The following is a 22050-nucleotide window of genomic DNA, read 5'->3' on the forward strand; positions in this document are numbered from 1 at the left end:
CTCTCTCCTCCCAGCTCAGCCATGGAAGGGGTTGGGTTGTAAGGGACCTTAAAGATCGCCTAGTTCCAAACCTCCTGCCATGGGCAGGGCTGCCACCTACCAGCTCAGGCTGCCCAGGGCCCCATGCAACCTGGCCTTGAGCACCTCCAGGAATGGGGCACCCACAGCCCCTCTGGGCAGCCTGTGCCACTCCCTCACCTCTCACTGAAAAATATCCCCAACCTCTAATCTAAATCTCCCCTCTTTTAATTTAAAACCATCCCCCCCATTCTATCACTATCTACTTGTGTAAGAAGTTGGTTTTCCTCCTGTTTAAAAACTCTCTGTAAGTATCAGATCATCTCAATGAGGTTTCCCTGGAGCCTTCTCTTCAGGCTGAACAAGCCCAGCTTTCTCAGCCTGTCAGCGCAAGGCTGGGCCCTACAGCAATCACAGCCATTGGGGAGCTGGAATTGCACTTCTTCAAAGCTTCTTCCACTCAGAGCTTCTCCTCAGCTGCATACCTGGGAGCACATCTCACTGCTGCTTTGCAGACAGCATCCTCAGAGCAGGGGTGAAGATCTTCAGAGATGACTCACCCACACCAAGGAGGTGGCAGCCATCATGATGCAGCACACGGGGATTGGGATTGAGCAGTACACAAAGACATAGAAACCCAATGATTCTGTCTGAAGTTCCACAGCAGACATCTCACATCTACTGAAGTTATGAATACAATGAAATTAAATCATTAAATCATACCATTGAGAAGAGTTAAGGCATCTGGGATCCTGGGTGACTGGAAAAAGGGAAATGTCACTCCCATTTTTAAGAAAGGGATCTAGGAGGACCCAGGGAACTACAGGCCTGTGAGTCTCACCTCTGTGCCTGGGAAAATCATGGAGCAGATCCTCCTGGATGATGTGCTAGATCACATGAGAAATGAATGTGTGATCCGAGACAGGCAGCACAGTGTCACCAGGGGGAGGTCATGCTTAACCAATCTGGTGGCCTTCTGTGGTTCTCCTGGCAAGCGAGGTGCTAGAAGGAGCTGCACTTCTGAAGTAGTTGGGACAGAAGTACAGCTCCTTCTAGCACTTCACTTGCCAGTAATAAACTGGATGTTTAAAGGACAGGTTCCCTCCACCCATCATGCTACTGATGCCACTTGGAGTAAGTGGATTACATTAATTATACAACGAGCTCGTGACAGATTATGACACTGCTGGACATGGAAGGCAGCTGATGTCATTTACCTGGATTTGTGCAAGGCCTTTGAGTCCCCTACCACATCCTTATCTCCAAATTGGAGAGATGTGGATTCAATAGGTGGACCACCCGCTGGATAAGGAACTGATTGAAAGGCCATAGAGAGAGGGTGGTGATAAATGGTTCTACGTCCAGGTGGAGGCTGGTAAAAAGTGGTGTTCCCTAGGTGACTGTTTTGGGACTGGGCTCTTTAACATCTTTAGCAACGGCATCAGTGATGGAATTGAGTGCACCCTGGGAAGTTTGCTGATGATACCAAGCCAAGTGGTGTGGCTGACACAGTGGAACGGAGGGATGCCATTCAGAGGGACCTCAACAGACTCGAAAGGTAGGCCTGGGTGAACCTAATGAGGTTTAACACAGCAAAGGGGAAGGTTTGGCACTTGGGCCGGAGGAATCCCAGTCATTTATACCGACTGGGAAGAGCAATCCGTGAGAGTAGCCCTGCAGAGAATGACTTGGGGGGTCCTGGTGGATGCAAAACTGAACATGAGCCAGCAGTGTGCTCTTGCAGCTTGGAAAGCAAATGGTATCCTGGGCTCCATCAGAAGAGGGGTGATCAGCAGGGACAGGGAGGTGATTGTCCCTGTCTGCCCTTGTGAGGCCCCATCTGGTGTACTGCATCCAGGTCTGGGGACCTCAATACAAAAAAGTCAGGGAGCTGTTGGAGAGGGTCCAGAGGAGGGTCACAAAGATGACCAGAGGGCTGGAGAACCTTCCCTGTGAATACTGGCAGAGAGAGCTGGAGAAAAGAAGGCTGTGGGGTGAACTCATTGCAGCCTTTCAGTACCTAAAGGGCGCCTACAAAAAGGATAGGAGTCAACTCTTTGGAAGAGTAGATAATAGCAGGACAAGGGGAAATGGTTCTAAGTTGAAGGAAGATTTAGGTGGGATGTCAGGGGGAAGCTCTTTACTATGAGAGTGGTGAGGTGCTGGAACAGGCTGCCCAGAGAGGCTGTGGATGCCCCATCCCTGGAGGTGTTCAAGGCCAGGTTGGATGGGGCCCTGGGCAGCCTGGTCTAGTATTAAGATGTGGAGGTTGGCGGTCCTGCACATGGCAGGAGGGTTGGAGCTTGGTGATCCTTGAGATCCTTTCTAACCCAAGCCATTCTATGATTCTGTGATTCTATGGTATATGATATGGAGGCAGAAATGAACGAAATAATGACAAAAGTTGTAATTTTTCCTTCTCCTCTTTCCTGCCCCAAGCCACATCAGCCACAAGATAAAATGTAAAGCGAGAACCTGCATTTCTGTTTTCTGGTTGTTTTATGCAATTAATAGCTTATCAAATCACTTAATCATGATTAATGTTTGAAATCCTCAAGCAGAAGCTACTCACTAAGAAACAGAAGTTCCAACACGCACCATTTCCTTTTCAAAACGAACTTTAAATTGTCACAGATGCAATCTTTCTGTGTGAGCACAAACAAGTGAAGCAGCTCAATGCTCTCACTAACAAGTCACTGGAGGCCTAAGTCAGAAAAAACTTACAGACACCAGGCACCACTGCTAATTATTAGCAACAAGAGCAGCAAACATAGCATTGGTCTGAGCTGCCAAACAAAGCTTTCCCCTGTGTGTGCTCCCATGGATAATGCAAGCTAGAGTCTGCCACGTTCTTTTCATAGGGTATTCTACAAATATTTGGTATAATAATATTTTCCATTAAGGTGGGATTTCTTCCCCTCTTAAGGGAAGCCCATGTTTGTTTTCTAAATGTGAGCTGTGTGTTCCCTTTTTTTCTGTGTCTTAGCATTTTGGTGACTTGGAACACCTCCTCTTTGCCTAGTTTAAAATCTTAATGATGCAGCCATGGCTGAAGGGAAAAAACATATTATTCCGGTTCTTACCTTCTCAGTTTCAACAAAACATGGTATCATGGGAAAATTTATGCCAATATACTTAAAAGAGACTGAGCAATCCAGAATGCATAACAGCAACACAGCTTTCCTCAGCCAGAATTACAGAAGTGCTGAGTGTGCTTCACCTCCTGGCTCCTAAATGCACGATTTCCATATGAAGTTACATACAGGCAGCCCCAGCTGCAGAAGTCGAGGAGGCATTTTCTGGCAGTCGCCAGCATTGAATGCCTGCAGCCAAACAATGCTACACACAAAGCTGGCGAGGCCTGGCAGAGCTGCACAACTTTGCAAATAACAGGAGGATTTTCCCACAGAGCCTGAGCTAATACACATGGATCATACAGGTATGGCAATTATAAGCCTTTAGAGCCCTTGACCAAGACCTGAGAAGGATACATGGCAGCTACATGTTTCTGACACCTGGCTCAGTCACATTCCGTGGGTATTCCAACATTTTGCAGATCCCCTTCCTGCCTGCATTTCTCCAGGTAGATGCCAACACCTCATGTTGGAAAAGACCACTAAGACCATCTAGTCCAATTGTCAGCCCATCATCACCATGCTACTAACCCCTATAACTCAGTGCCATATTTACTTGTTTCTCGAACACTTACAGAGATGGTGACTCCACTGCTTCTCTGGTCAGGATGTGTGCCAAAGCACAGTCCTACCAGCACAGGAAGGCCACTATGCTGTCCATGAAAGGTGGGATGGAATTGCTGCAGCGTGGTTTTGCAACATTTCAATCTAACAAGGCACTGTGCAGAAAACAGATAAAATTCAATGAAAGTAAAGCAAAACAGAAGGGAAACTTCTCATGCAGGAGAACTGATCTGGTGATTACAAACCGTATTGCCAGTATACCAAGAATTCTTACAAATAAGTTCCTCCTTAATATTCAAGATGTATATTCCCAGTGTGATCATGAAAAGTCCCACTGCAATTTTAGTTTTCTAACCCCAATTTTCCTTTGTCATAAATTCACATAATCAGCCCTCATACTCAATTAAAACCAGTTTTGAAGTGATTATCCATTAAGTAATTGCACAAAGATGTATTCTCCACATTACCTAAAAATACCAACACTGAAAAGCACATGTGACTATTTCCCTCATGTAGACAAATGATGCAGCCTTGAACTATAATTCCTCTCCCTCTCTCCTCCTCACTCCCTCCCTGCAGTGGAAGTACCTTATCTGTACTACCTACAGTTTCTTAACTGTAATTCTCCGAATCACATTTATAACATAAAACGTGCTTTATCCACATTATACTGTGATCAATTTTTAGTGGATTTTGCTATTATTGGCAGGAAGGCAACACAGTTGTTCTATTTATATAAAAAGGCCTTTGATTTTTATTCAAAAGCATGTTTCAGGACTTTACTAACGACTGCAACAAGATAAATGCACATATTAATGATAGTATGTTTTATTGGGCTGAAGAAAATGCTCCACATGGAAGCTCATTAGTATTGTTCTTCCCCCTCACTTTTCCCGCCAGCTCACTCATAGGAAACAGACTCTTGTTGTTAGTGTGCTCTCCAGGTGAGATTTTTAGACAGACAATCTGACTTCTTCTTTAGAAAAGCAAGAGATGCTCTTAAGTGATAAGACAGACTCCCAGGCCTCTTTTCTGTAAAGAAGGAAAATCCTGCCAAGCTGCTTCTGGCATAATTCCATTTGTTTCTCCTGCAATGACAATTAATAGAGAATGAAAGCACCTATGGGACACTGAGAGTTCAGTTTCCTTTGGCAGTGGTCTTGACAGGAAGCAAATCTCAATCATTTTACTGCAAAGCAACAGCAAATACTTATCTGAAATATGCACAATAAACAAAACCTACTTGCACAAGAATCCTAAACCACAAGATTGCTTAGCAAAAAAAAAAAAAAAAAAAAAAAAAAAGAAGAATCAAACAAAAAAGGGTTCTATCTTCAAGTGTAGAAATTGGCCAACAGTACCTTAAGATCCAGGGGATGGTATCACACAGCAGTCAGTAGTGCCACCTGACACGTTCACAGTAGATATTCCTACATGGAATAGGAGTATACAGCCATCATGTCCATATGAAAATTTACAGAATGTGGCCTTGTTCTAAAAAACTACATTGAATCAGTCGTGACTTTTTCTAGCATTTATTACAGTTAGGTGAGATGCTTCATTTTGTTGTATTCATTTGCGCGTTCCCTCTGCAGTCCTACCATTATAAACCACATTAATCACTACCTGCTTTTTCTGTGATAAAAATTCATGTTGTTTTTCCACAAATACAAATCGCATACGCTGGTATAACTAATAAATTATTAAAAAGCTTTAACATTATTAGGCTTGAAAAACAAAATGAACATTCTCCAAAATGTAAATATAAGAATATTTAGAATATTATTCCTGAGCACCAGTTAGAAGAAACAGTCCTGGCTTTTTTTTTTCTTCCAGTATTTATATATAATTTCTGATCTACCTGCAAAAGTTCTTACGTTATTCTTCTATCATTTTAATTTGAAGATGCAAGTAACTTCGTATTTCAAGTTTTTGCCCAGTATCCCATATTCCACTCTAAATATGGTATGAGTGAAGAGTCCCACTCTGAACTTGCTCATCATTATTATGATGAAATATCACAGGCACTGATTTCCAAAACTATTAAGGGGCTAGAAGGAGAAAAGCCCACCACACAGAAGTCTTGCACAAAATGCACGTGTGTACAGAAATACATAAATTTGCTTCAGGAACAAGCAGCAAATTCTATCAAGGACAAATGCAAAGTTTATTCCACGTGTGCTACAATTAATTGACGTATTAGGGAAGTATCAAAACTTGTACTATTAACATATGGCAACGGTTATCTTGTTACAATACATTGCAATAGGTTAGCCCAAGTGGAAAAGTTTTTAAGCTGCAGACAGTGCAATTGCATTAAATCTTAATTCTTCCGGGTCACGTTCCATGAACTTCTTGCAAACTTCTATTGCATCCTATGGGGAAATACATAAATAATTAAATAAACAACAGAACAGCCACAGCTCTAAAATCATTCTTATTCAAAAATGCGACTGAAACGCAAAGATACGCTTCACACAAATTATGGCCAAGATGTACTTTTCAAGAAAGGACTACTAAATGGTATCACAGACTTACATACACTGCATTTCTGATCCAAGTCACTGCTATTCGGGATTATTTCTAGCATAAGAGAACAAATGTTTTGTGCAGAACCAGAACAGTGATTTTTGTGACCGACTATTCATGCAACAGATGTGTTGCTTGCCTAACTTTCCATATGTATCTCTGAAGTTTGGTGAACAAAAGATGTGTGGGGTAAAGTGCTTGATTATAAATAATTCCTCTATCTATCGTTAGGGTGCAATATGGAGAACACATGTTATCAGTAAGACAGAAAAAAAGAACTCTACTGAACTTCTTCCCTTGCCCAAACAAATGCAAACTGTATACACATTTTACAGATACAAGTAAACATTACTAAACTATAAAAGGTTTGGGGTCTTTGGTTTTTGTTTTTTCAGTTTTTCTGGTTTCTTCCTCTTCTCTCAGCTCAACTTCTGATCATTTTGTCAGGACAGCAGTTTACCCCCTCGATTAAATGTATTCCTTTGAGATTAGTTTCTCAATGAAACAGCTCCCGACACAAGCACCCAAAATTAACTATAGAAGAAGACAACTAGACAATTTTCACATGGTCTGATAGTGTTAAGACAAGAGGTAACGGCTTTAAACTAAAAGAGGGGAGATTCAGGTTAGGTGTTCAGAAGAGATTAATTACTCAGAGGGCTGTGAGGCCCTGGCACAGCTGCCCAGAGAAGCTGTGGGTGCCCCATCCCTGGAGGTGCTCAAGGCCAGGTTCGATGGGGCCCTGGGCAGCCTGAGCTGGTGGGTGGCAGCCCAGCCCATGGCAGGGGGTTTGAACTAGATGATCCTTAAGGTTCCTTCCAACTCAAGTTATTCTGTGATTCTATAACAATGATTTTTAGAAAAGAGTAAGGGACAGAAGGACTAAGTGTTGGAAAGCAAACCAACTTCTTTCTACTTTAGCATGTATTGTACTATAGCTAAGTCAACTAAAAGAAAAATGAGAAATTATATTTTCAATTTAATCACTTCCCTCATATACAATTTGAAATCGGGTACATGAAAATCTCAGCAGAGAAGAAAAGCCAGTTTGATCTTCTGCTACGCTCGGCTCCTCTTACACTTCCTGTTCTCATGTTACGATACTCTTTCAACCAGAATCACAGTCCAAGCATAAATGTAACAAGACTGGATTTTATATACCATTTATGAGCAATTTCTGTTCCTACCTCTAAAAAAGAATCATCACTAGTTTCCCCATGGTTTATTGGAAATGGCTTGCGTCCGTCTGTGGAAACATAAAACAGCACTGATGAATAAATGTATAAAGTTAAAATAGAGAAGTTCTGTTTTTTTTGCCAATAAAGAAATGGAACTTTTTTTTGCTCTTCACTTCCCAAATGCTACTTTTTTTTTTTTTTTCCTTAAAAGTCTCACACAAACTATGGCAGGCAGTTAGTTACTCCCTAATTTCTCCTCCAATTATTACTGTTTAACCGTCATCATTATGTGCATTGTTATAATAAAAATGCCTGAAGTGATACCTCTAATGCTTTATCTGAAAGCATGAGGCTATGAATTGCTACCTCTTTACTGCTGGGATACACTTAGGCTTTTCAAGTGGAAAAGAACAATTTCAATGACAGTGGATTTACCCAGACAGACCACTGTGTGTCTGTGGTCTTTGAGGACCATCATCAGGGACTGCATGACACATGAGAACACCAAACTCACTACTTCAAAGAGCATAACCGAAACATTCTTCTTATTTAAATATTTTAAAATAATTTTAAATATTTAACTCCAATAACTGAGGCATTAAGTATTTTCACAACATTAAAAAAAAGATCCCTATAACTGCATTTTTTTTCTCCATTTGCAATATAACAACACTACAGTTCTCAGTGTATTTAAAACAATTCTATTCATAGAAATATGTCTGAAGTTACAAATGAAGAGCTAATGCTATGAGAACATTTGTCAGGATATCTAGTGTTCACTAGACCAAATTCCTTTTTGGTTCTGCCCTCCTTTTTAAAGATTTCCCCTCCCTCCTTACAGATTCCACTGAAATCAACAGTACATCCAAACGACATTTTTCATAACTGAAAATAGATTTGATGTTAATTCACTTTTATATTTAGAATCACCAACACCCTCTTGTTCATATAAAATCCAGAACTGAAGATATAACAATACAGATTCCTCGGAACATGCCAAGGAAATAAACTGAATGCCCAGTATGGTTGCAAGCTAAATTTAATTACGTTTTTTACATACGACTTGGCAGAATAACATTTTAATTTCATCTGCCTATAAATAACATGTCTTCTATGGCTAAAACATCAGAAGCATTTAGCATTCATGTGGTTCCCCAGCATTTTCTGCCTGCCAAAGCCCACATGCCAGCCACAGTGGTTGAAGCCAGTGAATGAATCTATAAAACTTTCATTTTCCTACTTAACTATTTTTTCTTTCTTCTGCTAGCTCAGAGAGATGTTACTTTAAGAACAAGGGAAACAGTACTAGGATTCTACTACACAGTTGAACTAAACCAAATGCCCATTTGGAGGGTTTGTTGCTTGTCTGTTGTTTTTTTAATGTTTTCATTGAAGCGAAAAATTGGAGTGGCTTTTATCTTGCATCACCCTTATGGAATACAGCAAAATATGATAAAAACTATAGTCTGCTCTTTGAGTAAATTTGTGCACAATGAAAAAGTAATATGGAAGTAGCTGCACCCAGCTATACAGAGAGAAAGCCCATTCGTCATGCTTTGAAATTTAGAGTCAGAACATCTTGAGATTAAATCCTACGGTAGTTGTTGCCTCACTATTGGATTTGTAGTACACTGAGAGGCATCAGTAAAACAGAGGTGTGTGCCTACTGCTCACGACTGATCATTGAAATTCACCTTAAGATTAATATAAACGTTTCTAATAGACTGCTTCTTTCTAATAGACTAATATAATTAATATAAACATATTATATAATAATTAATATAAACGTTTATAACTATATAATTAATATAAACGTTTCTAATAGACTGCTTTCTTTCTGTTTCTAATAGACTGCTTCTGTCCAAGGTTATGATAACTGTCACCTGCCAAGGGCACTGCTTAATTACGTGTTGATCAAGAAAAAACATAGCAAACCTTCCCACTATAAAACAAAGGAAAAAATATGTTAAGAAAGGCCAGTGACTTGCAGTTTTTAAATTCATATCTGCTTGATAGTTTTCTGAAGTGGCTGCAGCAAAGCTTGGTTGCCCAGCAACATGTTTTAGATTGGAGTCATTAGAGAATATCTGAGCAAAACCTGCTGCTAAACAATCTGAAGAGAGAAAAAATAGCTTTAACCAATTCAGAAAACAGAGAATACTGTTTTGAAGTTAACTGTCTATTGACCACTAAATTAAAACAGATTAAAAAATAACCAGCCTATAACAAACGCAGATTATTATCTTCCAGTATTCTATACAATTTCAATTTTAACTGTATCATGCTGTTTAATAAAACAGCTAATGCTTGCGAAGTTGCATACAGTTCATTTATTACACAATTTAAGGACATAACAGTACTTTCAGAAATACGTGTTCATCAATTCTTTCTTGCTTCCTGTCTTTGCAAATAGTAAAAGAAGGTCAGAGTCAGTCTAATATCGTGTGTCGTTTTATCTTAACAGAAGAGTCATGGGAAGAAGAATCCACAAAGAAAGCAGTGGGAAAACAGCTGCAGTCATCTGACAGAAATCCTCCCCTCCACCCCCACGCCCTACAATGCAAAAGAACCAAAGCCCTCCATTAAATCAAATAATCTCATTTCAAACTGACAGTTGACAAGATTACTGCTTATAAACAAAAGTAGAGCAGATATAAAATGTTCTTACCCAATTCATAGAGATGACCACCTACGTTAACTAATGCAATAAAGTGAAGATCTACTTTTTCATCTATACTTGGTGCCTGCAAAACAAACAGAAACCATATTGCATTCACTAAAACTCATCCCAATATGATGAACAAGAATGTATCATAATATGAAAAACACCTGCCTGTGAGATGGCAAGTGAAAAGCACATTCTGGATTTGGGCAGAATGGAAGACATCACATTGCAAAACATTATAAAATATAAGGAAGCTTCCTGCAAATTCACATATTAGTAAGAATCATCTGAAGTAAGTAAATAGAAGTATTTTCAGTTAGTTTTATATAAAAGCTTTATTTTGCCATTACTGAAATAGAAGTAGCGTTAACTCAAATACATTAGCACTAAAAATAGATATCCATATAAATAGCAACTCCTTCAGTAACACACCCCTCATCACAAAGCAATATAGGAATATATACTGAATTCTGAATCCACAGTATTTTAAAACTTCCTCACTTAGTCAAAGTGAATACAAGTCACTTGTAGGACAGTCAGCCTGTCCTTCCCTCGCAGGCAGCAGAAAGAGATGAAACTCTCAGGGTACTGTTTACACATCCCTTATGCAGAAAGAAAGGATGAAAAACTGAGAGGTGTACAGAGCAGTGCTTGACTCACAGGCTTCTGGAATTTCAAAGCAGCATCATGGGAATCATCGCTACATATTGAGAATGGACTGAAGTGCAATGACAGCACCAGTGACACGAAATAAACATGGTTAGTTGGTAAAGATCTATCCAGCCCAGTGTTGCCAGTTGCAGAACACAAAAGATTTTTCAGAAGTAAACAGGGCATGCTCTACTCTGGCAGCACATTCCCAGTGTCAGGTTTGCTAAGAAATGTTTTTGGAACTTCTGAGCCATAAGCTGCACCACCTTTATGTTCAATAGCAGCTAATGATCTTATTCCCTTGTGAATTTATCCAGTCTGCTACTGAGCTCTGAATCACAATTAAGAAGATACTGTTTGAGGGAATGGATACAAGTACTCCAGTTACTTTTAAAGAAACTATCAAGGATGGGACTTGTATTTCATCCATTTTCTCTTCCATCTTTACTCTGAAACTTCTGTGAATTTCATAAAGCATCTCAAAAATCTCAATCTGGCAGAAACATATCACTGTGTAAAATGAGCTGCTCAAAATCTTACGTTTACATCATGATGTTAAGACTGCATTAAAACTTTCCTTTTTCCTTTACGGTCATGAAGAAAGACTTGAAAAGATGATCCAAGCTGATAAAAGTGGCAAATAATCAAAACAACAGTGCAAAGGACAAGAAGGCACCATAAGTCTTTCAACAGAACAAGAATACCAAAGAAGACAGCATTACAGAGGAACTATCAACAGCTTATAGAAACTCTATGTAGAAAGTTCAAAAAGGACGAAAAAAAAAGGGGGGGAACCCACCCACACACAACCTCCTCTCATCCTCACTGATGTTATCTATCCTCCATGTCCAGTTAATGTATGGAAGATAAAAGTACCCTGTTTCACCTCTGTTTCAGAGGGCAGAGAATGTAGAAAGAGCATTCCTGCAGCTGAAAGAGACAAGAGGATCTTATACCAGAACTCCCAGGAGTATTGCATATGTGAATTGCCTCAAGAATTTTGTTTTAATTAAGACTAAACAGTGCCAGGACTTAGAAAAACAAGCAGTCCTAGAGTCTGCCTACCTCAGCTGTAAACTTCCCACAGGCTTCAATGATTTCCTCAAAACAGCACAGGACAGCAGCTGACAATCAATGTCATTAACAACAAGGTGCCTCAGATTAACTGTTTAGAGGTATCTAAACCATGGTGCTACAAAAGACTGAAGGCAGCAGCTATTGCCACCTAATCCCTGGGCAGGAATATGACTTCACAGCTTTTGACTTATCAATTAAAGCTACCAACTGTAAAATCCAAGTTTAAGGAATTTCACGGTGAGAGGAAATACTACCATCAGTCTCATTTTATGAAGGAAACAGCACTGAAAAGCTCGCATCAGGACTACCTTGGCTCAAATGGGCATTAGCTAGAAGAACTCAAAGTATCACAAATCCATTTTGAGAATTGCAACATTTGGTTTTGCTCAAATTTAGAACCAAATACAGTTGTCCCTTTAACTATTTTGAGGCTTGTGTTCTTTTCCAGCTTACAGTAAGGATATTTGCGCCAGGGTAAGTTAAGGTTGGATATTAGGAAGAACTTCTTTACAGAAAGGGTAGTTAGGTACTGGAATAGGCTCCCCAGGGAGGTGGTTGAATCGCCATCCCTGGTTGTGCTTAAGAGCTGTTTGGATGTGGTGCTCAGGGATATGATTTAGTGTAGGGTTGTTAGAGTTAGGGTACTGGTTAGGCTGCAGTTGGACTTTATGATCTTCAAGGTCTTTTCCAACCTGGGTAATTCTATGATTCTATGATTTATAGAGAGAGATGTGACATGCATATAAACTTAACTTAGAATATTAAGTCTACATATAGCTAGAAGTCTGATAGGGAAGCCATCAAAAATGCATAATTAACTTTTCCTAGAATTTATTTGAAGACAGCTGTAGAACACTGCTAGGACTTGGCATATGCCTAACCTAAACACCATACTTACATTAAACACTATTGTCATAGCACATTGGAAATGTGCTTTTCCATTTTGAACTCCCATTTGCCACAGAAGAAATAAGCAGCCTCATGGAAAATTGCCATGCTGTTACTACAGTTTCTACAACCTGCTTTAATGAAGAGAGCTTCCGTTCCTTGTGATTTTATTTCATTTAATCCAGATTCTAATAAATCTATTATAAAAGGGAATGTAGTAACATTTCTTGAAAAGTTACTATTTTCATCATTTCTGACAGACAACTATTTGTATAACCATAAGCACAGAACAGTGGTGTCTGAAGAGTCAAGACAATCTAAAACCGTCTGTGTTGCTCATGACAGGTGGATGAGTACCTGCATTAAGATTTCCCAATATGACTGATCTGATTCAGAATTCCTCCCATCTCTCCTGGAAAAGACAACTTCTCAGGCCAATTTCTACTTCACTGTGAAGCTCATCAATGCTAACACCTGAACCAGATGATTTTAAATTTCAAAGCTAGGGAAAGCAGAGGGAACATCAGCTTGGCATGATGTCTACTGTGGCTTCAACACCTCTGGACAAGTTTTTAGCTTTTAATAATGTCTGTGTGAAAGCTCAGAAGAAGTGAACATAGCTCTAAAAATTCAGTTTGAATGCTCATCACTAGGTAAGAATGTAATAGAAATTACTAAGGATTTTCTCTCATTTACTCTTCTCAAAGACTACTAATACCAGCATCAGTTAAGTGCTGACAGCACCTGTTCCTTTGGCTTTTCACACAGAAGCTCACTCAATGTCTAGGAAACAGCAGCTTTGCATTATCACATTGAAGAAGAAAAAATAAAAGTATAAATAAGATCAGTGTCTAACTAGGATTCAGAACTGACTTCTCAGACCCAAGACTCATTTTTCAAGTCTTCTGAACCACTGTAGCACTCAGTGAATAAAAAAAAAAAGATTACATTTATTTCCCATCCAGAAAAGATAGAGGACAGATATCAGCATCTTGAGTAGCTTACAGAAACTTATGTTATGATTGCAGCCTTAGGTTGCAACCTAAGAAAAGTTGTGATGTCCACTGACCCATATAACCACTTTTCCAATCTACTTCTCTGGGAAAAAAAAACAACCAAACAAAAACCAAACAAACAAAAAAAACCCCTCAAAAATAATGCCCTGCAGATTTGAATATTTAAAAAAAAATGAAAAAGGTTTAGCACTTAAAAGTGATGGTTCTAATTACACAACAATCACAATTTGTTCTCAGTGTGTTGAGGTAACTCTTGATAATAATACACTGTGACTTCATGGATACCCAGTCTCTCATACTTGGCCTATTTTAGCACAGATGCTCACTGGACAACTTTCCAATCTTTTGTACTCCTCATTCTTATCACATCATGAGCAGCCATTTTCTCTTTTACTTTCAAACCTCTCTCATTTTCTATATAACAAAACAGCCTTTTCACTACTAAAAGCGTTCCAATGTCCACAGAGTGGACAGTCAGGGTTTTGGACATCTCTGGAGCTCCCTTCCAGCCCTTACAATTGTGTGACTCTGTGACTAAATGACCAATTTCTGATCTCTCACAGGATTTAACTGCCTTCTCTACTAGCCTGAACGTTGCAATTCAACAGTAAAATCAAATTCTCAGAGCACACAGCAATTATTTACACATCTCAGGCAGTACTTCATATAATCAAAATAGTACCTCTATTTTTTAATGAAGATTTCCAATCTGTAATTTCTAAAATAGCACTTCTTACACTTTCCTACTTTGTCAACCTTTCCTAGCTTCCATAGTACTAAGAAGCTCTCTGAGTTCACCTTTCATCATTACATTCTCATTACTTTGTTCACAAACATTCTTCATTCTTCCAACCCTATGAGGAGAGGCTAAGGAAGTTGGGGCTGTTTAGTTTGGGGAAAACGAGGCTGAGGTGAGCCCTTATCGCCCTCTTCCAGTATCTGAAAGGTGCTTACAGTGAAAGCAGGTCAAGTCTCTTCTCCCTGGTGACAAGTGACAGGACGAGGGGAAATGGCCTCAAGTTGCACCAAGGTAAGTTTAGGTTGGATGTTACGAAACACTTCTTTACAGAAAGGGTAGTTCTGGAATAGGCTCCCCAGGGAGGTGGTTGAATCGCCATCCCTGGATGTGTTTAAGAGCCGTTTGGATGTGGTGCTCAGGTATATGATTTAGCAGAGGGTTTTTAGAGTTAGGGTACTATGGTTAGGCTGTGGTTGGACTTGATGATATTTGAGGTCTTTTCCAACCTGGGTTATTCTATGATTCTGTTGCACAAACCTTTAGAAACTCAATGGCACACTCCTAAGTCAACAAAGCCCCATCGTACCAGCTTGTCTAATAATGCTTCTCTCCTATGCATTTCTGGGGCAAACACACTACTAGCGGGAAAAAAATGAAACAAAAAATCCGTCTTGCTCTCATGAACATATTGAGAAACTCCTCACCTCATTCTGCTTAAAATTTATTTATAAAAGACCACCATATAAGGACAGATTCAATGTTACACGACAGATTCTTCCAATGGAATCTTGTATTTTTATTACTTCTGCTTTCTAGTTAAGAAAATGGAGCAAGGCAAGAGGCCTCACAAACCAATTTAGTACCATACTTTGTGTTACAGGTAGTGAACAGAAAAACAGATTTAAAAAATAAAAAGCAAACAAAAACCCAACACAATTACACCAACAAAACCCTCTCTTTGCGCTCAGTCAAGAAAATGACATTGAAAGTCTATCAAGTTCTAAAAGAAGTAAAGACTGATAAGGCAAATAATTATGCAGAATCTTGAGGAACAAAGTTTCAGCTGTATCAAACTGAAAGATTATGCTAAAAGTAAGAAAAAGTCTAACAGAAGAAAAACTGTTAGGAGTTTATACGTATGACTTCACTCACAATGAATTATGAGAAGACAAAGAACTTATTCTAACTGATGTTTGCACAGAACGTTAGCATGGTTTTGATTCAGTAAGCTCTGAAGGGGAAAAAGTTATGCAAGAGAGAGATCAGGCATCTGTAATTTCCATTTTGTGGCACAGAGCACACCTGTGCTATCTTTAGGCATATTTACTGTGTGTGCATGTGATAGGCATTTGAATCCTTGTTAAAAGAACGCAGTTAAAACAATGACCATTGGAATAATGACCACGAATTTCAGAAAGACGATTTCTGATTCATTCCCACATCTCTATTCATGATCAGTGTACCACAGGGAGCTCACTGTATTTGAGATGCTCCAGAGCTTCAAAACCAAACATGCACAGCTTACTGCAGATAAAGATCCACTGTCCAGATAAAAGACAGGTGCAGAGCAACTGTCTCAAGAATGAGTAAGAAGTTCCTTTACTAAACATTGTCTAATGTGTTTTCTAGCATGCTAACTCTCTAAAGCTTATGAACTTAGTCCCTTCCAACCCGCACGAGACTATGAAACTATGAAACTATGAAACTTATTTCTCTGGCTGTATCAAGAACATGCAAGTGGCAGGTTAGCTGCAGGACAGCAGCAAATGATTCTGAACAGGAAGATGACAAGCAAGAAAGTGAAATTCAGAGACAGGCTCTGTCAGTGTCCAGAGGATCTGGATATAGAATGCTTACACAAACAGAAATCTGCCTGTAAATATGTAAGTGAGGGATTATTCAACAGTATACAGTTCTCAAGAGGTTTTTCTTATATTCTGAAGAAATAAGAACATTAGTCTGATAAAAATCAAAAGGTTGAGCGCTCGGGGAGAAAAAAGAACAGCTCATGTTTTCTCATTTGAGAAGTGTAAGAAAAGAGAATATGGAGAGATTAGTGTGAAGTATAAAAAGGAGCAAAACTATCCCAAGGCAAGCAGAGGCACTAATTTTCAAGAACGGATGAACTGGAACAGCAAGAGATCATTAGAGTGGTGGAGAAAAACTCAATATGAGTAATAAAGAATGTTGTGACCTATAGATTAAAAATTCACCATGTTTACTGAAAATTTATCAGGTTTGCACAGAACATTTTGGGATAGTGTTTTCAATATTTTTTGCTATTGTATGTTCTGCAGTTATCCGGAGACCTAAACATTACAACTATGGAAAGTTGTTTAATTTAAAAAGCAGAAAGACAGGCTCTTACCATGGACTTTCAATCTCAATTTTGAAACAATTATTTTCTATCAGTGTTTAGGACTAGAAATGTACTTAAGTTTACTTTAAAAGCAGTATACAAGATGTCCCCACCACCCCTTAAATTCAAGTCATTTTTTAATAAAAGCAATTCAAACATTTTCTTATAAGCTCTTAAAATGCCCAGAGAGAGGGCTGCCTGCTTTTTGCAAGTTATGTTTATTTATATAGGGTTCATACCTTTCCAAAGATATGTTACACAGAAATGTAAACCCAAGAAGAACCTTTAAGTTACCAACACATATCACACTGTATATTATCACTATATTCAGTGATAAATTTTTGCACGTAGGGCTTAGAATTTTAATCTGCCAAATTGGAGAGTGAAGGATCTAAGTGGAGTAAATGAGTAATATTTTAATGCTATTTTAGCGGCTTCTGATTTGCCAGATACAGTTCTTTTGAAGGGCACCTACTTTTAGAATGAAATTACAGTTTGTAAATTATCAGAACAAATGCTCACTGCTAATGGATGAGGAGTTGCTTTCAGAAATCTCCACAAGCAAACTAAGACTGCAGTACTCAGCAGTGGTTTTCTAGCATAATCACAATATGCTATAACCTCCATCTTTGGTTAAACCATAGTTAATTTAGCATGGAAATGAACTGTGGTCATAGCACAGTATAGAAATGCTGTCTCTTTTTAAAGAAAAAATGCTTTAGCACATTCGATAACAAGTTTTTATTTATTAGAATATTTTGACCTTCAACTAGAAGGGTCTGCCTAGAAACTGGATAAAGAAACAGATGTCAAGTGAGAAAGTGCACGAGCCCCTTGGAATTATAAGAAACACTTCATCATATTGAAATACCCAAAGACCATTAAGCAAGACTTAGAATAAAAGAAAAGGAGACCAGGTTTGGGATATGAGAACATAAGGCAGATCTCAAACACAGAAGAAATAATGTCATTCAACAAGAAATGAGAAGCCCCTTGGTTTAGCAAATCCAAATGAAAGATCATGAAGATGATGTAAAAAGAAGAGGCTAGATTTGGAGCCTGTGGACAACAACAACAAAAAAGGAAAGCCACTTCATGAAGGGCAAGCTTCATCTACTCTTTGAAAATGATTTGGCACATGTCCTGAATCAAAAATACTTGGACAGCAAAGCATGGAGTGATGTACTCTTGCTGTCCAACATGGAGGAAAGAAAAAAAAATAAGGAAGAACAAAATCCTAAGAATGGCTGAGAAAGGATCCCAACAAAAATTATAATATGATGCCTTGAAGACTGAAGTATTTGGCAGAACGCCATCTGTGTCAGAGTAAGAAAAGACTGAAGATGGACTACACTTACAACAGAATGAAGCCCAACAGATGGAAGGCGTATCAAGGGCCGCCAACGACGAAGACGGATTGACGGACTGGTAGCTTTTGCAGGACCTACATGATTACGTTTAGCCCAGGAGAGGGATGCAGACTGACACAATTGCGAAGCCTTCGTTCTGCTGTGGCTAACCTGAGGCTGCGATGAGGATGGTGGTGAAGACAGCGAAGACGATGACGACTACATAAACATTAGAAAAGAACATACTTAGCTCACTTAAACTTGAAGTAACACATCTAAAAAGGCAACCGCAAAGATGTCCACTATTTTTTATACTGTCCTTTAGTTGAACAATTCTACATAGATAATAATCAAGACTATGTTGCATTTATTTGAGATGACAAAAGAACATTGAAACTAAGCAAGGACTCGGTCCAAAACTGAAGTCTATCACCTAATAAGATAGAGGTTATTCACACCCAATGAACTTTGTAATAAGAACATAAGTTAACTGACTCATTCTTAAGACAGACTGTTGGAAAGTTAGGAGAGAGGGGACCAAAGTAACTTATCATGGAAGGAATAGCGCAGAGCAGCAGGAGTTAGCAATCTTTTCTATAGTTTCAAAAAATTAACAATTCTTTAGTAATTTGGGAAAGCTATGCTGCGCTACTCAGAGATTTAAAATGAATTGTGTAACTCGTGTGGATAGAGCCCAGAGTTTCTTTACTGTTCCATGTCTAACATAAAAGGAAAGCAAAGAAAAAGGGAATCTTACCGTAGTGAGGTATGCAACTTCCTAAGTTTTTCACCTATTCTTCTAAAATAGCAGGCCAGTGGCAGTATTGCCATTAACACTCAGGATCCCTTTAGTATCCGTGGAAGCAGTAGGACTATGTTAAACCATTCAAATTGTTACTATTAGAAGAAAGACCACAGAAGTATTAAAAAATGACTCTCAGCTGCAACTGACAAAGTTACAGAAATTATATTAAGATCAGAAAGGACCATTGTGATGATTTAGTTTTGATCTTCTGTCCCACACAGGCCAAAGAACCAACGAAGTTTTGTTTGGATTAGAACATGTTCACCAAACAAATTCATACATTCAAACTTAATTTATTGACTACCAAAATAAATCTGAGAAAGTCAAAATTTCAAACAATCAGGCCTACACAGCTAGAGAAACATTAATGTTTTCATATGATTTAGTAAATACGTTCATCTTAAATGATAAAGGCTTCTTTTCTACTCCTGCTTAATGATGCTGTGAACATTGAACAGTGGATTAAGTTAGTCCTGCTGGTTGTGATGTCAAATCAAGGGCTTACATCTAGCTGATGATAAACCTCTAGCTTATCACTCAACACTGCTTCATCCTCTCCACTCATAAGAAAAAAACCTCTCCATCTTCATTTTGCTGTGGAGACTAGCTTCAGAGCAAGTAAGACTGCACTGGCCAAGGGATCTGGAGTGAAAAAGGCCAACAAAAAAGCTCTTTTTAAAGCTTTTTTTTTGAAGCAAGCAACAGTGCTGCACTTGTGCTGGGGGCTAGCAGCTTGGGGGTGGGCTGCTGAGTGAGCAGGGGTGGAGCTGGCACATTAGTGGCATAGTTATAAAAGCCTATGAACACATCATCACCTGCCCTTGGCACCTGTTGATAAGCTTTTAAAAGTCTTGGGAAGCACAGTAGGTGAGTAACTGTTGTTGCTACCCATGAAGAATGGGGAGGTTCAGTGAGTGAGCAAAGCCTACACTGCCCATACGGTGCTGCAGCTGTGGGTATGGGAGGTGGGTCAAGTGCTGAGGAGTGTAAGCACTGTTCCTCCTTGCTCAGGAGACCAGCTTTCCTCTTGGCAGTCTCTGAGTTTGCAGACCTAAACATGGCCTCCATCAGACAGAGGGCTTATTCCAAATGGACTATGGCAACCCAGATAGAGGCCCTGCCCAGAAATATGGCTATTCAGGTCTCTGGCTCCAGGGAGTGCCTGAGCCTGCTGCTGCCAGGGAGGGTGGTAGGGATTCCATCTGCATTAGGTGTGAGCAGGTGGGTGAGCTGCTCAGCCTGGTGGTGGAGCTCAAGGAGGGGTGGGGAAACTAAGGACCATAAAGAAGAGTGAGTGGGAGACTGACTGGTGGAGTGACTTGCTGGCGTGCCAGATAGAAGGGTGCCAGGGAGATAGCCCCAGAAAAGCAGTTGATCCCCTGTCCTGTCACAAACCTGACAGATTAGGAGGGTTGGAAGAGAATCCTGACTCGGCATCACAGGAGTCCCCAACCTGCCTACCCTGCTTCACCAGCTCTCACCAAGCAACAGGTTTGAGATGCTGGAAATTGAAGGGAAGGTGAGTGGTGAGGTGATGGAGGATCTGCCTAGAAGGGAGCCTAGGGCAAGGTGGTCATCCCCACACCTTGAGTCTGCCTATGTCAGGAAAGAAAGAAGGGTGGTTGAGGTGCGTGACTCCCTTCTCAGAGGAACTGAAGGAAGGCCCCATATACAGACAGGACCCAAGCCATTGGGAAGTGTGTTGCCTTCCTGGGGCCTGGGTCAGGGACATAATCAGGAAACTCCCAAAGCTGGTTAGGTCCACTGATTACTTTCCATTACTCACAGTTCAGGTGGGTAGTGATGAAATTTCTCAGGGAAGCCCACAAACTATGAAAAGAGATTTCAGGGGTTTAAGGAGCTTAGTTCAAGGAGTGGAAGCGCAAGTGATATTTTGTTCTGTACCTTCAGTGGCAGTGAGGGACACAGGCTTGGAAAGCACAGGTAATGAATAATTGGCAGGTTTTTTGATCATGGAACTCAGCCCCTGGCCTGCTGTCTATGAATGGAACCCACCTATCTCAAAGGGGGCAACAAATCCTAGAGCAGGACCTAGCAGGGCTTAGCGAAAGAGCTTTAAACTGGCTATTACAGGAGAAGGGGACAAAACAGGACTCACCTGTGAAGAGCCTAGGGGAACAGTGCTTGAGCTGGGGTGAGGCAGATGACTCAGCTGAAGTGTGTCTACACCAAGGTATGTAGCATGGGCAACAAGCAGGAGTTGGAAGCGACTGTGCATCAGGTGTACTATGACCTAGTTGCTATTACCAAAGCATGGTGGGACCGCTCTCATGACTGAAGTGCTGTGATGGATGGCTACAAACTCTTCAGAAGGGATAGACAAGGAAGGAAGGGTGGTGGTGTGGCCCTTTAAATTATAGACTGTTTTGATGTTGAAGAGCTTAGGGTTGGGAATTATGAAGTTGAGTGCCTATGCGTAAGGACTGGGGGGGAAGGCCTGTAGGGGCAACATCTTGGTGGGGGGTCTGTTAAAGACTGCCTAATCAGGATGAAGAGATGGATGAGGCACTCTATGAGCAGCTTGAGGAAGTTGCACAATAGCCAGCATTCATCCTAATGGGAGACTTCAACTTCCCTGGTATGTGTTGGAAATATAATACGGCACAGAGGAAGCAGTCCAGGAGGTTTCTAGAATGCATGGAAGATTGCTTCCTTACACAGGTGCTACAAGAGCCTAGCAGGGGTGGTGCCCTGCTAGACCTGCTCTTCACTAACAGAGGACTGGTGGGAGATGTGAAGGTTGGGGACTGTCTTGGGCAGAGTAACCGTGAAATTGTAGAATTCTCTATTCTTGGAGACTGTGGAAGGGTGACCAGCAAAAATGATATCTTGAACTTCCAGAAGGCAGACTCTGACCTGTTCAGGATGCCTGTTGCAGGGGTCCCTTGAGAATCACTCCCTAAGGGTAAAGGGGTCCAGGAAGCCTGGATACTCCTCAAGATGGAAATCTTAAAGACACAAGAACAGGGTGTTCCTGAATGCCGTAAGGCGAGTCATAAGGGAAGAAGACTGGTGTGAATGAACCAGGAACTACTGTTGAGACTCCAGAAGAAAAAG

General features: G+C 40.2%; 2 protein-coding genes across 5 annotated transcripts in view; both read right to left on the minus strand.

Moving 5' to 3' along the window:
• LMO7 (LIM domain 7) overlaps positions 1–989 on the minus strand; it is a 129139-nt gene extending 128150 nt beyond the window's left edge. Inside the window, exon 1 of the mRNA XM_085536033.1 lies at positions 860–989. Coding sequence (XP_085392159.1) covers positions 860–880 — 21 coding nt within the window. The 5' untranslated portion in view covers positions 881–989. The remainder of the gene's footprint in view (positions 1–859) is intronic.
• Positions 990–5859: 4870 nt separating this feature from the next.
• UCHL3 (ubiquitin C-terminal hydrolase L3) overlaps positions 5860–22050 on the minus strand; it is a 37578-nt gene continuing 21387 nt past the window's right edge. For all 4 annotated transcript variants that reach the window (XM_085536064.1, XM_015851628.3, XM_085536062.1 and 1 more), the window contains 3 exons: positions 10092–10167; positions 7433–7491; positions 5860–6091 (listed from right to left, as the gene is read on the minus strand). In XM_085536064.1, coding sequence (XP_085392190.1) covers positions 6008–6091; positions 7433–7491; positions 10092–10167 — 219 coding nt within the window. In that variant the 3' untranslated portion in view covers positions 5860–6007. The remainder of the gene's footprint in view (positions 6092–7432; positions 7492–10091; positions 10168–22050) is intronic.

This window comes from Coturnix japonica, chromosome 1, assembly GCF_054131305.1.
Source record: "Coturnix japonica strain WE chromosome 1, WE-NBRP24, whole genome shotgun sequence".
NCBI lineage: Eukaryota > Metazoa > Chordata > Aves > Galliformes > Phasianidae > Coturnix > Coturnix japonica.